This window comes from Pecten maximus, chromosome 1, assembly GCF_902652985.1.
Source record: "Pecten maximus chromosome 1, xPecMax1.1, whole genome shotgun sequence".
NCBI classification, from domain to species: domain Eukaryota; kingdom Metazoa; phylum Mollusca; class Bivalvia; order Pectinida; family Pectinidae; genus Pecten; species Pecten maximus.
In genome coordinates, this window is record NC_047015.1 from 50,991,137 (window position 1) to 51,008,570 (window position 17,434).

The window sequence follows — 17,434 nt, forward strand, 5'->3', positions numbered from 1 at the left end:
GTCTATTTGTCTATCTGTTTATGGGACCTAAATTTCGGGGAAAAGAATCATTAGTGTTTTCGCAAAACTGTCTGGAAATTACAAGATCACGTGACAAAGGATATTGGCGTGGAATTGTGACCTTTAATTCGAATGGAAATCTCAGAAAATATGTCATTTTTTTATAATCGTAAAAAAATTGTCCGCAAAAATTACATTATTTGCAGAAAAGTCATAACGCTATTTGGAATACATTTGAGTATGTTGTAAGATATTATTTACCTCGCACACAGGGGCATGGTACCCCCAGATCTCCTCTACTATGTATGGAACATATGTAGTAGATTTCAACCTTAGGACATTAGCATCATCGTCCGAGTTTTGACCGAAACTGTTGAAATCTTATTTAACAATACACCTTCCACTTCCGGACAGGTCCGATCAAAAATGTTTACTCTCAGAAACAGACCAATTTGTCTAATCACAAAAAAAGTTGGATTCGCGTGTCCCTGTGATCTCATATATACAGGAAATTGCTATGACAGACACAGGGTTAAATTGTACTGATATACACACGTGTGAAGTATAATTGTGTGTGTATGGCCGGATGGAAGGTCAGCGCGAGCTATGATCAACATTCCAGCGAAATACCTAAATAAGCAAACCATATGACCTGACCATAAAATAAAGTTCGTCTTCCCCCAGAATGAATCAATATCAGTCGTTGCTGGATACAAATTGTGATTTCATTTTTTTTAATTTTTTTTTTATGAATGGTGACCTTTCTGAACATATTTAGTGTTACTGGGTGTTGTTTTAAACCCATGCAGACGTAAATCTGATATAAATGCTGTCTGTGATATCCATGTTAGATGTCGGCTATGTCACATGCCTCAGTTTGTTATCAATGCTATTTCTAATCGAGGTGATGTATATTGCAATATATTTCACTAATCGAGGCGATGTATTTTGCAATATATTTCACTAATGGAGGCGATGTATTTTGCAATATATTTCACTAATCAAGTTGATGTATATTGCAATATATTTCCCTAGTAATGAATGAAATGTACACGGTAACTAGACTCTTATTTGACACTTTAATGTATCGCTAGCTCATAAGTTCTGCCAATTTCATTATGTACTGATAATGCTGTACAGCCAAACCCCTTTACTGCGCAAATACAAATCTGTTTGAGTACGTTGGCCATATAGTGAAGTTTTAATACAAATTATAAAGAATTTGCTATGAATTTCATAATTAGCATATGATAATTGATATATGGATTATGCATACTTGAAATGCACCAATACATTATGGATTTCGTGAGATGTTTTTTTTTTCGAGTTCAGGTTAGGAAAATATTAAAACAAGACCTATCGTGAAAATTGCTATTCAGACACAACGAAAAGTATCTTTTGCTATTTGACGATATTTTCACGCATTAAAACCTCAATCATTGACGTGGCACCCCGAAAATATTTACCCTCGGAAATTAGCAAATTAGCAGTAACATATGATATATCATACTAAGCTTCCAATAAATATTTTCAGACTGTTCAGCATATACGTACATGTATATCTATCTTTTGTTAATGGAATGAAGCCCGACAACGTCATTATAATACATATGTGATGATCAGATAAATACATATCATATCTGTAATACGTTTGTGTTTGTAGTTAAAATGTGAATAAATTATACGTAAACGATTGTCTTAAACATACGAACATATATACATACATACAAACAAAAAAAAACATCAACAAAATACGATAAAATACATCAGTGAACATGGTCAACGTTTAACAAAAATATATGATTTCTTAGCTTAATTTGAAAGCAACCAGGCACGACAACTCGTCAAATCACAGCTAGAGGTGGAATCTGATTGGATAACGATGTGTGCCGAAATTAGTCGAGATGTCACGACTGGTATAGTTCACAATCCACGCTTCATTAGGGATTATTTCTCACAATTCTGTGAATCCATTTAAGGTAATTTGTGACTTTTGTATAAATTCCAAATTTTCCTTTTTGTCCACACCCTTCGCCATAACTAGTAACGCCATATACAAACCATCGCATTGTACCGTTGTCGTTTCTCGGGCACAGTAAGGGTCCACCGCTATCTCCGGCACAAGAATCGACACCACCTTTTTTGTACCCCGCACAAATTTGCTTATCCGTAATTTTATAGTCAAACGCCTTTCGACATTTCTTTTTATTAACTATTGGCACCTGTGCTTCCTGTAAAACGTCACTTCCGGTTACATCTGTATTCCGCTCCTTGCCCCATCCAACTGTCATACACATAGTTCCGTCTGGAACCTCGTAATTTTCCGGCGCTAGACAGGCATATCCTTTAACAACATGGTCACTCTCTCGGTAAGACTTTTTGTCCTTGAGTTTAAGTAATGCAATATCATTTGTAATGGTTTCATAGTCAAAATTGTGATGTGGGAAGTCCCTTTCTACACGTAAATCAACTTCTGTTGTATCGTAGGCCTGAATATCGTGTTCGCCCACGCGCACAATGACCTTCCGCCTCTTGGAACGTTTCCGGATACAGTGCGCGGCAGTTAGTACCCAGTTAGGAGCGATGAGAGTTCCGCCACAATATTGTTCCTTCCACCTCGTAAGAATAGCAACCTGGAATAAAATTGACAGGTTATTGACGCGCGTGATAAAAGATTCCCGACACAGATTGGGTAATTTTAACATGTTTGATCGTACGTGTATGATAAGAGTGCCTGTATCGTGTATGCATGTTTGATAAAAATGATTGCATTGTGGAGAGATTTTCTGTATCGTTGGATGGAGCCCTTAAATACTCGCATATACAGTGTGTATCGTGTGGGGTGCGTGTACAGTGTTTATCGTGTGGTGTGTGTGTACAGTGTGTGTCGTGTGGGGTGCGTGTACAGTATGTATCGTGTGGGGTGCGTGTACATTGTGTATCGTGTGTGGCGCGTATACAGTTTGTATCGTGTGTGGCGCGTGTACAGTGCGTATCATTTGTGGCGCGAGTATAGTTTGTATCGTGTGCGACGCGTGTCCGGTGCGTATCGTGTGGGGCACGTGTACAGTGTGTATCGTGTGTGGCGCGTGAACAGTGCGTATCGTGTGTGGTTCGTGTACATTGTGTATCGTGTGTGGCGCGTGTACAGTGTGTATCGTGTGAAGCGCATGTAGTGTGTATACAGCGTGTATCACGTTGTCGCGTGTTCAGTGTGTATCGTGTTGGGTGCGTGTACAGTGTGTATCGTGTAGAGCGTGTGTACAGTGTGTATCGTGTGTGGCGCGTGTACATTGTGTATCGTGTAAGGCGCGTGTACAGTGTGAATCGTGTGTTCGCATGTAGTGCGTGTACAGCGTGTATCGCGTTGGCGCGTGTTCAGTGTGTATCGTGTTGGGTGCGTGTACAGTGTGTATCGTGTGAAGCGCATGAAGTGCGTGTGCATTGTGTATCGTGTGTGGCGCGTGATTTCTGTGTACAGTGTGTATCGTGTGTGACGCGTGATTTCTGTGTAGAGTGTGTATCGTGTGTGGCGCGTGTACAGTGTGTATCGTGTGTGGCGCGTGATTTCTGTTTACAGTGTGTATCGTGTGTAATGCGTGATTTCTGTTTACAGTGTGTATCGTGTGTGGCGCGTGTACAGTGTGTATCGTGTGTGGCGCGTGTACAGTGTGTATCGTGTGTGGCGTGTGTACAGTGTGTATCGTGTGTAATGCGTGATTTCTGTGAACAGTGTGTATCGTGTGTGGCGCGTGTACAGTGTGTATCGTGTGTGGCGCGTGTACAGTGTGTATCGTGTGTGGCGCGTGATTTATGTGTACAGTGTGTATCGTGTGTGGCGCGTGATTTCTGTTTACAGTGTGTATCGTGTGTGGCGCGTGTACAGTGTGTATCGTGTGTGGCGCGTGTACAGTGTGTATCGTGTGTATCGTGTGTATCGTGTGTAATGCGTGATTTCTGTGTACAGTGTGTATCGTGTGTGGCGCGTGATTTCTGTGAACAGTGTGTATCGTGTGTGGCGCGTGATTTCTGTTTACAGTGTGTATCGTGTGTGGCGCGTGATTTCTGTGTACAGTGTGTATCGTGTGTATCGTGTGTATCGTGTGTAATGCGTGATTTCTGTGTACAGTGTGTATCGTGTGTGGCGCGTGATTTCTGTGAACAGTGTGTATCGTGTGTGGCGCGTGATTTCTGTTTACAGTGTGTATCGTGTGTGGCGCGTGATTTCTGTGTACAGTGTGTATCGTGTGTGGCGCGTGTACAGTGTGTATCGTGTGTGGCGCGTGTACAGTGTATATAGTGTGTGGCGCGTGTACAGTGTATATCGTGTGTATCGTGTGTGGCGCGTGATTTCTGTTTACAGTGTGTATCGTGTGTGGCGCGTGATTTCTGTGTACAGTGTGTATCGTGTGTGGCGCGTGATTTCTGTGAACAGTGTGTATCGTGTGTGACGCATGTATCATACGTGTCGCGTGTATCGTATGACACATAATGTCGTGCTATTCCGTGTATAACACCTATATCGTGTTTAGTCCGTGTATAGGGTCGCGTGCGTGCATCGTCCATAGTGTTCTTGTATCGTGTGTTAAGCATGCCTACCAGTTCTTTACCAGTCTGGATTCAAAAAAAAAAGTGCACACTTTATGCAATAATAGATAAAAAGTTCCTGAATGAGTTTAATAACAGCCGGTTGTCATCAACTAAATGTATCCGTATCAAAACATCCTTTAAACGACCGTATATCGTGCAAACAGGACGTAAGATAAAACCAGGTCTAAACAAGGCTATATTGAGATGGGTAGGCTCAACAGGTGTATATTGTCCAGCTCTCGATATGTCCAGTAAGTATAAATATGGTCAAGCCTACAGCCTACCTGCCATGGCCAGCTATTCGGACGTGCTTCCTGACCACCAACGATTCTGAATGAGCCGGCCATTTTCCTTTCTCCGCAAACATTACTGATTTCTGTTAGAGTAGGGGCAGCGACGTCATGTGTACCTTCTTTGCCTGAAAAAAAATCAATTACAGTGTTTTTAATTATATCAAAGTACGTAACGTGACAATGTAATCTGCTAGATACCGGATCCTTTAACAATCCCCGTCTAGACATTCATATAAACAAGAGCTTTATTGACCATGCCTCGAAAACAAGCGTTTTATTGACCACGCCACGAACAGTAGCTGTCGTGTCCCTTTGCGGACGTTGGAAGAATTTGAAGTCAATGTGCTCGAATGCAAACAAGCCCATCGGCAAGTCATGTAAGGCCAAACTATAAAAATATCTTATTTGTGTCCGCAAGAACTCGCGGAATTCCTTTTACAAATATCTTTCGCCATCACAAGAAAGCTATAGTATTTTAGCGTTTTTGCGGCATCACACATCACACATACCCTTTTTCTAGAGTATGTGTTGTTTTTCGATTAAATATATAAGAAAAACAAGCAGGACCAAATATCATATTTTAACCGGACACAATATCAAGACAGATTTCATTAATCAATGATGATTGTTTATTATAGATTTTTATAAATCGAATTTTACCTTTCAGACCCAGTAGTGCTTTAATGTAGAATACCAAGTACACTTGGCATCACAGAGGTATGTGGTACTGTACATGTACTAAATGTGACTCAAGTGTTAAATTATAGGTGGTTCAGATAACGATGTTACGGGTTGTCTGCAGCAAACACAATTATCTCGTGATAAGTAACATCAACCCTTTCCACTTCCGGTCGCTGCCCTCTGCGTATTAGTACAAGATGTGTACTCGCCCAGGGCATGACTAACTGACGGCGGATGAGTTGAATAATTTGAAAGATTGTATTTGTGTTTAAATGCCGATTGGCTAATAACTTAATAAATTGATTTCACAGCCAGTCTTTGAAACAGTAATTGGAATCGGTTGCCATAGTTATCACAGGGACCTGAGAATTGGTTACAGACTATGAGAATTTAGAAATAGCTTGGTGTGTATACACTGTATAAAAATGTTCAGACGTTTAGGGGCAAAATTAACATTCGGTACAAATTATCATAAAGGGATGTCATTTTACCCAAAGTAAAAAGCCCCCTAAACGAATGAAAATTTGCTCACACACCACGATATAGATCTAAAGTACACCTAGATTGTAACAAATTCCCAGGTCCCTGTAAACCTCACTACAACGATCCATAGGGAGACTGTAAAATCAGTATGCTTTTATCGTTCGTCTGATCATAATTTAATTACCATGTTGAATTATTGTACAATTACATCCTATTTATATAATTTCACATAATATTTACTCTGGTTAACACATTGCCATAGTGACGGCAGCGTAAGCAAACTTCATTTCGAAACCCAATACTTTGACAGTAATTGATATTAATGCAAGGAGTTGTAGTAGTTTTATATAAAACTGCTATAAACCTATCCTACTGCAAATTGGCCGATCACAGTGAGGCCCTACAGGTAGGGTGTAAGAATGGTCATAAGAGGCGACTAAATTCGAAATCTTATCGTCTCTCTTCTTTCTATTGGGTAGTTTTTTGTTTAACGTCCTATTAATAGCCAGTGTCATTTAAGGACGTGTCAGGTTTTGGAGGTGGAGGAAAGCCGGAGTACCCGGAGAAAAACCACCGGCCTACGGTCAGTACCTGGCAATTGCCCCACGTAGGTTTCGACCCTCGAACTCGCAACCCAGAGATGGAAGGCTAGTAATAAAGTGTCGGGACACCTTAACCACTCGGCCCCCTCTTCTTTCTATCAACTTCTTCCTAATGTCTCCTTTGACACTGTCGCACTTTTGGACTCTACTTGCGCCTCGTCCGTGCGAGGAAGACTTTGGAATCTGTCCTCTGGACGAGACATGCATGCAAGTCTATAAAAATGGTAGTTGCTACTACTACTTGGCGCTCAGCATTTTTTATATAACATTTTACATGTATCTCACCTGATGGTCCTGGTGCTTCTACTTGTTTCACGACAGAAGAATTTTCTTCATCACTTCTTAAAGTGTATTTTTTCTCACAAAGAGTACCAAGAAGTTTGCAGTCTCTCTCTTGTTGTATGTAGCTATTTCCGCAAATCCTTGGTTCCTTGCACATGCGGAATCGCCGTTTCCGGCATGAACGCTTACAGCGCCCCCACAGGGACCAGTCATCATAAAGAAGGTCGTAAAGAATCTTTTCCATCAATCGATTTCTTCTGAATCCAATAACTTTATAAGAAAGCGACGAACAAACACCTTTTTGTTTCCGGCAATGTCTCTTTTCCTTAAGGAAGCTCGTACCACAATATTGACGATTTTTACACCGCCGCACGCGACTCTGTTCACAATGTCGGTTACAGCTTGACCATTTCGACCACTTGGAATAATAGCGACACAACAACTGATGTTTACCACCCTTCTCAGACGAAACCAGTGACGTATTTTGAGAAGAACTCATTCTGGTTTCAATTAAGTTCCGTGATCTGTCACCCGCTATTCCCGGTCTCTGTAATATAAAACGTGGGTTATTAGTGTATTATTAACCTAATCATGATCACATATTACGATATACAGCACGTGCTGATATTTTCTGTGATTGACGTTGTTCATATGTCAGACTTTCCCTAAAATACAGACAGAAAAAAACTCCCTAACCAAACCAACAGACCCACAAGTCCGGATAGGGTAGATGGTAGCTTGTTTCTTTCGTTCCTCGCTATATCACAGTCGAAGTTAGATGAGGACGACAGACTTTGATATAGTGTCGTCATACTGAAACGCCACTCGTTGACATGGAAGCGCGACACCTCACCCGGTCACATCATACTGACAAAGGGCTAACCAGTCGACTTTACTTACAGCCGATCGAAAATTCTACAAGCACTTTCACATAAAATGTTAAATGTAAATTCAGATAATGCAAGGGTCTTGATATTGTGGAAAGCAACTCTTGAACCTTCCACAGTACCCAGATTCCTGCCGTGTCCATTTTCTTCTTAAAATTAACATTTTATATGCAAGTGCCTGTGAAAAATATATTGTAACTCGTAAAGTCAAGATAGAAGAACATTTTTATCACCAAGCGTTGAGATAGAGAAGAAGGGGCCGTTAGAAAATAGAAAATATAGATTCAAAGTGTCAAGAGGCGCAAGACATATAGAATACAACAATTGCGAAAACGTTTATATCAATTTATATGTATCACGCTTAGCCCGGATGGAAGCGTGCGTATGTGGGGTGTGTGTGCGGGGAGGGGGGAGGATTGGGGTCTAAGATAGATAGATCTATATATTATTTATATCAGCACAAATTATCAATACACCACACCTGAAAGTAATTAAATAAATATAAGATATAATTTTAAAATTAATTCATTCTTTATGCATTTGGAATAACTCGCGCTTGATTGTAAATAACGTGAATGAATAAACCATCATTGTGTTGATAAATGAAAACGAACGAGGTTTTTCGAATGCAACGGTAGACGCAAAGTTCAAATTACATGTACATTCGACAGAAAATTGAACGTAATAATCAAATAATGGCCGTTCATTAAATGTGGATGATTATATACACATTACAGAGCCTTGTATGATCCGTGAGAATTCTATCTCTCTAGCTTTATACCATATAATTATAGTCCTCTGCCCTAGTGGAGAATTTAAGTAAGACAGCCCGGAACATACTCCGGTAGGGAGTCTCCGTAATTGGTTTTTAAAGTTATTGACGACATAGATGGGCGTCAATTGCCTGAAGCTGGTCATTGATGACCGCTGATGTGGCGATTGTCACCAATGGTCACTGTGGCCAAGCGGACGGTTGACCCTTATCTGATTAGCTGAGTTAGGGAAAGCGAAACGTAGCTCATATAATTCTTAAAACGTGTTGAAAAGATTCTCGGGGGACTCTCGTTAAATCCGAATAAGGCCCGAGACCACAACGGCAATTACACAGACGTAAACTTGTACACATTATTCGCACGTAAAATGACTAAGGATTCGATATCGGTCTACAAGATGAATCATCTTTTTACACACACTTTTATCGAATGACCACTTGTTGTGAATCTAGATATTTTTACGACTACGGGCAAAGCTGTTCGATTTTAAGGAGCGTTTTATTTTTCACTTAACTGTTATAAACGGTTAGTTTTGTGTGATAGGGAACGCCTGAAAGATTATAAGTGTCCTCCTTCAGTAAAACTACTAGTATCTAGATCTATCAGCACGTTGTTCGAGTTTACCCGATAAGAATCCGAAGTGGAAATATATATGACGCTATTTGTGATCATAAAACGGCGATGTCGGAAACCCTCTCTTGAGCTTTTTAATGATATACTCTGTTTAAACTATTGCAAAATAACCATTCATCACGAATAAGATTTTTATTTTTCAGTTATTGCATGAATATCGAGATATCAACGGCGGTTTCCGAGTTCTATATCGCACGGCGACTTGGCAGAAATCATGTTGGTGTTCACATGGTCTACCCTGTATTGCGTGTTTGTAGTAATACACGTTATCAATGGGAAAACTGTAGACTAATTAAGCTTTAGTTGTAAAATAGAATATATACTTTTTTAAAGAATTTGACGCGATTGTCTTTCCCCAGGGTCTTCTAATATTGTATACATGTATTTGTAAAACGCATTTAAGAACATCCTCTTGTCTTGTTTATGCTCAACGTTGCCAAATTGTCAGTATTTTAATAATCTTGTTTTCAAGTTTTCTTACATATTAAAAACAAACATGGTTTTTGGCACAATGTGCAAGCTCGTTATAAATTTGTTTCATAATTAAGCGTGACCTTGACCTCGTTCAGACTAAAGAAACACGCAATAGACACGTGGGATGTAAAGTATGTAACAAACATGGCTGCCAAGTCCTGTGAACATTTCAGGCCGTTTACACAACACAGCTTATCCATGTGCTGCTTGAAGGATCCGCTGTCTTGTCTAAATATATTGCCACGAGAAGATATAATTAACATGTTATATTAAGCAGATTTGATGCAAATATGTTGGCACATTTTTGAGTAAGTCCTGGCAAACATGCATGTGTCAAATTTTGATGCTATAAAAATTAAAAAAAAAAAATTTAAATGGGCGGTGATATGTTTTAATAATTTAAATCTCTTTTCATCTTCTTTTCTTTTAATGTAGTCGTAAATTTTGATTACAAGTTTTGAAATCACATCAAAGCTTCTTTTTGGGGGAATAGGTAAAACCGTGTGCTTTTTTGGCTAGACGATTACCTTGCGGTTGTTTGTGTGTTCGAAGTACGGACAATTTGAATAGGAACCTTTGATTATCTCATGTATGTATCGAATGATTGACAGAAATTGTACATTATTAATTCAATGATTGAAGTGTATATAAGACTTCGGTCAAACAAAGGAACTTTGTAAGAAATACAGAAGCATATTTCACTAAATGACATAAACTGTCATAGTGCCATGTCCATCCAACTTAAAAGTGACGAATTTGATGGGTTGATAGATATTTAATTCATTTAGGTAGCTTTCCGCCATTAGGGAAGTGAATCATTTCGTATGGAGATAATAGGTGACTCAGTCAATATACTAGTACACTCGCTCTCAATGACACGGCAGTACTACAAAACATCGCCCATTTCTAGACAATGTATTTATGAATATTTCAAACACAGATATAGTGGTTAAAAAAAGAAATTTATATATATATATATACACATGTATTCTGCGACTTAGAATTATAAAAAAAGTTTTAACGTAGAAGTATTAGGCTTTATAATTGAAATATTATATTGTTTACCTTAGAATGCAGTAGTAAATGTCTGAACAAATCGATACCAAAATTGCACCAAAAAGAGGTGTCTGTTAACGCCTCACGTTTTCTTAGATTAAGAGAACATCTAAGTTTGAAGTTCACCTTAAATTAAACATCATTTATTGATTTTAATCCACTTTTTGACTATTGACTTCTGTTTTTGTTTGTTATCAATAGGTCATTTTAATCAATTGAATAAAAATCCGGAATCTTTACGTTGTTTTTTTTATTATTATTCCCGAGAGTATGAATGGGCTATCTGACGTGCTACGTGTTACGCCGTGGGAATGTCGGCGCTGGTGGAATGTGCTACTATCAGAGGTTTGCAACCAGCGGAAACAGACCGCAAGCACGCGCTGTAATGAGGTCACAGACTTTAACTAATGAGGGGTCTTTTTCCTATAAACCGGGCCATAGGGCACGAACGAAGCAAAGGTCCGACATTGTGTTTTGGTGATAGCGGTCCCGGTGTTAGAATCGGAGATGATTAAGGTGTGTCTATCGCCAACAAACATAAGGGCATTCGGTGTGTATGCATGTGAAAAACATACTAGTTTGCAGGCTGGTGATTTTTTCCGTCTTTCTCACTCTCCCACACACTTTGAGTGGGAGATAGAAGATATCTGCAGACAGCGTGGGGCGATACGAGAGTAGAATTCAATCCCGGTGTCGACGTGTGAGAAACAAGATATCTAACTTGTGGGATGAAAAATGATATGATACAAAACGGCGGAGAAGATAAAACAGGAAATGAAAAGTCCCACATCATAAAAATGAACCCGTAAAAATAATCAATACATTTGGCATTTGCTCTCACAAATAGACATCATTTGCGTCACTGCTTATCAATAAAAACGGTCAAAACATGTTTATTTTCATATTACATAACATCCTCTTGTTTTAAAGGTGTATTAGTACTAAAAATAGCATCCGTAGGTTTATTGCATAAAGAAAATTCAGACATTTATTTTTTGTCAAAATACATCATATCTCAAGGAGACTCCATTGAATACAATTATAAGAATATCTTCATCACAGTATGCAATGCAGACCTCGCTCAGATGATAAATATATAACGTCACAATCACACCACGCATGCGCCAATCCCAGTACATTTTTCAAGGCTGGTGATTTACGTCGGGCATCATTTCACTCCCACGTTACGTCGGAATGAATGAAATTTGCTATTACGTCATGGTACTGTGACGTCACACAGATTTTGCACTTGATATTTAACAGTGGACAGAAAGGTTAACAAATATCATAAATAGATCTTTTTTCTTGTGGAAAATTTAAACAAAGCAAAAATTGTTAAGACAGTTTTTTTTTTAAAGAGAAACCATTGAAAAGGTAACCTGTGCGGATATTGGACCCAGCTTACTATGATTACGTCATATTGAAGTCGTTTTGAGAAATTCACCAAGCTTTATTTTATTTATAGTTCGACTGGATTTCTTTAAAATCTTTAATTATGACGTCACAATCGGAAAAATATACGAGACGCATTAGAGCTCAAAAATGCAATTGAAAAGCACACAATAGATACTAGTATTGCTTCAAAACATTGACATGAATAGGTTTTTTATGTGAAATATCGTACACGAACATGCATATACAATTCATTTCCATATCATATTTGATTTGATAAATTCGGTCAGATTTCGATACAAGATAACTAGATTAACCAGCCTATCAAAAGGCAATGTTAATCTCACACAGGCGTTTTACAGTAACGTGCTATTATTTGTTTCTGGTGTCAGTTGAGACTTGCCGTTAAATGGGGTATATTATTGCTTGAAATTTCGATTGATTCGATATTAACATTTATATAAAAATAACGATTTTAACTTAAAGATGTATGCTACTCTTCATCTCATTTTTTGTCTATGACTTCTATTTTCCTTTAGCAATTCTTTTGAACAACTGGACTCTGGACACCATCGTTGGCCTAGTTCTCACGATACAAAATTATGTGTTTGCAATATCTTGTATCAAATCCTACATTTCTAGAGTCGAGTCTATACAAATAAGATAGTATTTTGTGTGGGGATCTCCCAATAAAACTGTATTTAACTGGAGTTTTTTTTATTTTACAGAAAAATAAAATGACGTCACTTGACGCAATTTTCCTCTGCGTTACGTCAATGTTTTGTTTACATCGCCTAAGATCATACAGGTTAAAGCACTTAGATGATTATGGTTATAATTTCAATGACATGTTCAATCCAATCAGAAAGCATATATATTGTACAGTATATTTCATAGCTTGCTTATATTAATCATTTATATGGCTTTGATTTCGGAAAACTCTTTCAGTTAAAATTAGATAAAACAAGACAGGAGAATATTCCAATGAAATATAAATAACGAGTCATTTTATTTATCTGTCACCCAGATTGCATTTATATTGACCATAAATATAGTCTGAAGATCGTTCAGAGGCCAAAAGCCAAGCTCGAAATATAAATCACTTGTTATTAACAGGGTTTTGGAGTTTTTGCAAAAACTGATGAGTAATGTGACGTAATTTAACATTGATTTATGGTCATAATGTCAATTGCAAAACCCAGTGTAAGATAGCGACGACCAAAACTGAAAATGCATACCATATAATTTAATTTTGCTTGTAACAAGCATTTTCATTGGTTAACTGTGACGTCAGCGGAGTAATCGTTGTTCACGGGATTTTGTATTTATCGATGTGTTTTTAAATATCTGGAACAAAATAAACATGTTAAACTTAATGAAAATGTTTCTTATCGTTGTTAATTAAATTATAAGGGTTAACTGTAATATTTTTTTTACGTTATTGAGCAATAACACAAAAAACCGGGGTGTACTCTTTTCATAAACCGCTTCGAAAAAGACTGGGGTGTACTCTTTTCATAAACCGCTTCGAAAAAACTGAGGTGTACTCTTTTCATAAACCGCTTCGCGGTTTATTCAGAGTACACCCCAGTTTTTTGTGTTATTGCTCAATAACGTAAAACAAATATTACAGTTAACCCCTAAATAATGTAATTTTTTTCTTGTCTAGATGGTCTCTATGAAACTATCGTTAGGGATCTAGAGAGAGGTTTGAAGGTTTGGTTAAAACATATACAAGATCGTCAATATTCTAAAAGTCGCTGTTAATTATCACTTCCGTTAGTCCGGATGATATTCGGAAAATTGCGGATTAATGAATCATTATTGAAGTTTTCCAATTCATAATAAACTATCTGGAAAAGGTATAAAGATTATTGTTGTAATGTACTAACTTACAAAAGTGACAAGTTAGATATTTCCAGAGATACAGTTTCTACTCATTAGTCTGGATGGCGTTCGGTATTACGTAATATCCGGATTAATGAGTTATTATTTATGTATTCTAATTCATAACAAATATTACCCAGAAAAAGATCATGGGTTTGAGTACGGTTGCTACACAAAGACGATATTTACGACCTCAAAAGACTGGATGACATTCGGAATACTTGAATCTCCGGATTAATGAATCATTATTAGTGTATGCTTATGCTTAACAACAATTATTAGATAGATCGCGGGATTGAGTACGGTTATACAGAGACTATATTACAACCTCATTAGCCTAGTGATATTCGGAATAATTGAATCTCCGGATTAATGAATCAAAATCAAATATTTAACAATTAATTTTTTATTGTAGATTCCGGATTTACAGAGACGATGTCCACTATCTATCTTATTAGCCTGAATGACATTCAGAATAACGAACTTTTCGGATTAATGAATCGTAATTAAGGTATTATAATCCGAAACTCCGGATTATTAGTAGCTGATCGTCATTGATGTAATTCAGTTCATAAATAAAACATCCAGGGTGTGTTATGTGTATATTGGTCGTAAAACCTTAAAACAGGTCCTGAAGTGTTTTATGGAATGTGAAAAAAAATGTTGATATCTTTATGGGTTGGTCATAAATACCAAAAATTGGTTTGTTTATATGCCCCCATATAGTTAACGTCTCGTGCTTATATCGGTGAATTACCATTTGTTATATTCAAAAAGACAAATACATGTTATCACATGTAAATGTATTCACACAGACACCTATATATATATATTAATTGCAACTTATACATAAACAGTATATCTTTAAATTTAATGATTATACCCTAAGTCTGCAATAACCTGTGTTGGGAAACTAAGTAAACACATCTTTTTATTCCAAACTAAAATCATTACGTTGAGTTGTATAAGACGCAGATCTTTTGATTTTTTAAGCGCGTGGTATAAATTTATTCGATAGGTAGCTAAGGGTGAGCGTGCAGGGGCTACTGGGTAACACTGAATATCTTTAAGTCAGTATCCTACCTACACCCTCGTAAATGACATCGTCCAGATTTAACCAAGGTAGATAGATGGACGCTGAACTGTCCAATTTCCAATAAAATTCAGTCGTCTTATCAAATTAGCATTATCATTAAACTAACAATACAATATATCTTACCTTTCTAGCACATACATGTTACGTCATGAAAATTGTTTGTTTATTCTTATTTTTTTTCGTACCATTTTTTCCCCTCTTTAATCTTGGTCGTAGCCGCCTATACCGGTTTAATAGTTAGATGTTTATATGATGAAGAAAGCTCGGTACCCCCCCCCCCCCCCCCCCCCCCCCCCTCCCTCTATGCCTCCCTAACACTCAAGGTTCCTCCTGTCCCAGACCCAGTAATCAAGATTTCGCCAGAGATTGTTTAAAACATCCTTGCGCATGAATTACATCTCCAATACGATATAATATAAACTAAAATATATTCAAACGCGTTACAGAAATCCAAGAGAAAGAATTACGGAGAGCACTGCCAAAATCTCACATATCGTACGTTAGATTATATATACATGTATAAAAATATTGTCTTGCGATGATGATTATCTTAATTTAATATACTATGTTTAGTTAAAACAATAAGATAGCATATACTATGTTAAAGGTGTACTTACTCTTTTACTGTAGACTCCGATATGTGAAAACAAGATAGATAGAAGAGGAAAGAGGAGAAATAACGCAGTCCGCTGCATGTTCAGAGTGGTCAGTCCGGCCAGATACTGGTCAAGTGTGTCCACAGAATGTCCCCCTCCTGTCCGGAATGTTGTCTGGTGAAAGAAATGCCATAGCCTCCGTCAAACGTAAATTGTACTCCCTTAATACGTCTGGTGGTTTATACCTATATATATATACCGTACCTAGGTCACCAGCTCACTGTGAAGCTTCCCACTCGTAAAAACATCGAGCAGTGGGGGGAAACCTCTCCAAAAACTCACCCCCTCAATAAAATATGGATGAATCTCGCCAGTTATGTCAAAACAGACCAAGCACAAATTCAAAACTACCCCGCACGAGTATGTGAAGTATCGTATTATATGTAGGTATGATATCCGTCAGGTCGAATCACAGATCACTAGAGCAGACGATTTTTGTTCAAACTACGATGTGGATGTGGAGTATACATGTGTCTACATGTATTTATACCTTGCTTCTGTCGACGTACGAAATACTTTCCGTGGTGTACGGACTAAATACAGCACACCGCCGTGCCCGACTAACGTAGCCGACTCCCCATTATATTGGTATATCTGTCGATCCGTCTGTCTTTTCCTTGTTTATCTCCCGTCTCGTGCCATCTCTACCGCGTTCAGCTTGTTATCTCTCATTCCTTCATTTGTCCGTCCCCTCTCCAATGTTTGTCCGTCTGCCCCGTCTGTCATCCGCCAAGCCATACAAAATCGGTCACACCTCACAATCCTTGTGAATATTATTTGATTTTCTATAATTAAATTTGTTTTTAAATCCTTACCAATTTTTTTAAAAGATTTGCATTAGTGTCATTGCATTTACAGGATTATAGCTGTATTCTGGATCACATGGCAAAAATATGACGTCATTTTAGCGCCATAATAGTCGACGCTACGGCAACGCTTAGAACAAAATATATAATGGCTTTACGCAAAACATTTGGATGAATATGATTTTCAAAGAACTGGTGCAGATAAAAACCCACACATTTTCACGTCCAGAAAATCGAACACCGGTCGCCTAGTTTGATTTAAACATATTTATTTGCATGTGTTACCATTAGAGACAATAGATAAAGTTCTGACAACAATTCAACGGTTAATTATAAATTATTCATTTATTTCTGCTATTCCCCCTTTCCGCCTTTCTTCTTTTCTTCTTTTCTTCTGTCTCTTTTTAAAGATATTTTAATAAGCATTTAAACAATCGTCTATTTGATTTTTCCTTTTTTTCGTAGAGTCCCATTCATTGCCTCACCCATCCTAGCCTATCCTGTCCTCCCCCACCTACTTGACACAAAGTTTGTGGTTATATTTTAAGTTGTTGATCCCGTTAATATGCCAACAGCTTACGCAAGTGATAACTAAACTCAAATCTTATAAACCACTGTATATATCGCTCTTGCCCTTCTCCTCGGTTTTTTTTCTCTCTTTTTTTCCAAATTCCCCATCTTTTCTCTTTATATAGAGCTGATGAGACTTAACATGTATTCAAAACCTGTTCCTTAAAGCTCTAGCATTTATAATTACTTATTTAAACGAAAATATAAATTAAATCGTATTAAAAACATGTAAAATATGTCCGATAGTAATATATCAGAATCTAGTTTTGGTTT

The 17,434-nt window shown here is 37.7% G+C and overlaps 1 protein-coding gene across 1 annotated transcript; it reads right to left on the reverse strand.

Moving 5' to 3' along the window:
• Positions 1-714: 714 nt before the first annotated feature.
• On the reverse strand, positions 715-16,368 carry LOC117337251 (putative serine protease 42). Its single transcript, XM_033898140.1, has 4 exons — positions 15,747-16,368; positions 6,935-7,478; positions 4,875-5,008; positions 715-2,633 (listed from the first exon to the last, which is right to left on the reverse strand). The coding sequence occupies exons 1-4, from the start codon at positions 15,822-15,824 to the stop codon at positions 1,941-1,943; spliced, it is 1,449 nt and encodes a 482-aa protein (XP_033754031.1). The 5' UTR covers positions 15,825-16,368; the 3' UTR covers positions 715-1,940.
• Positions 16,369-17,434: the final 1,066 nt, after the last annotated feature.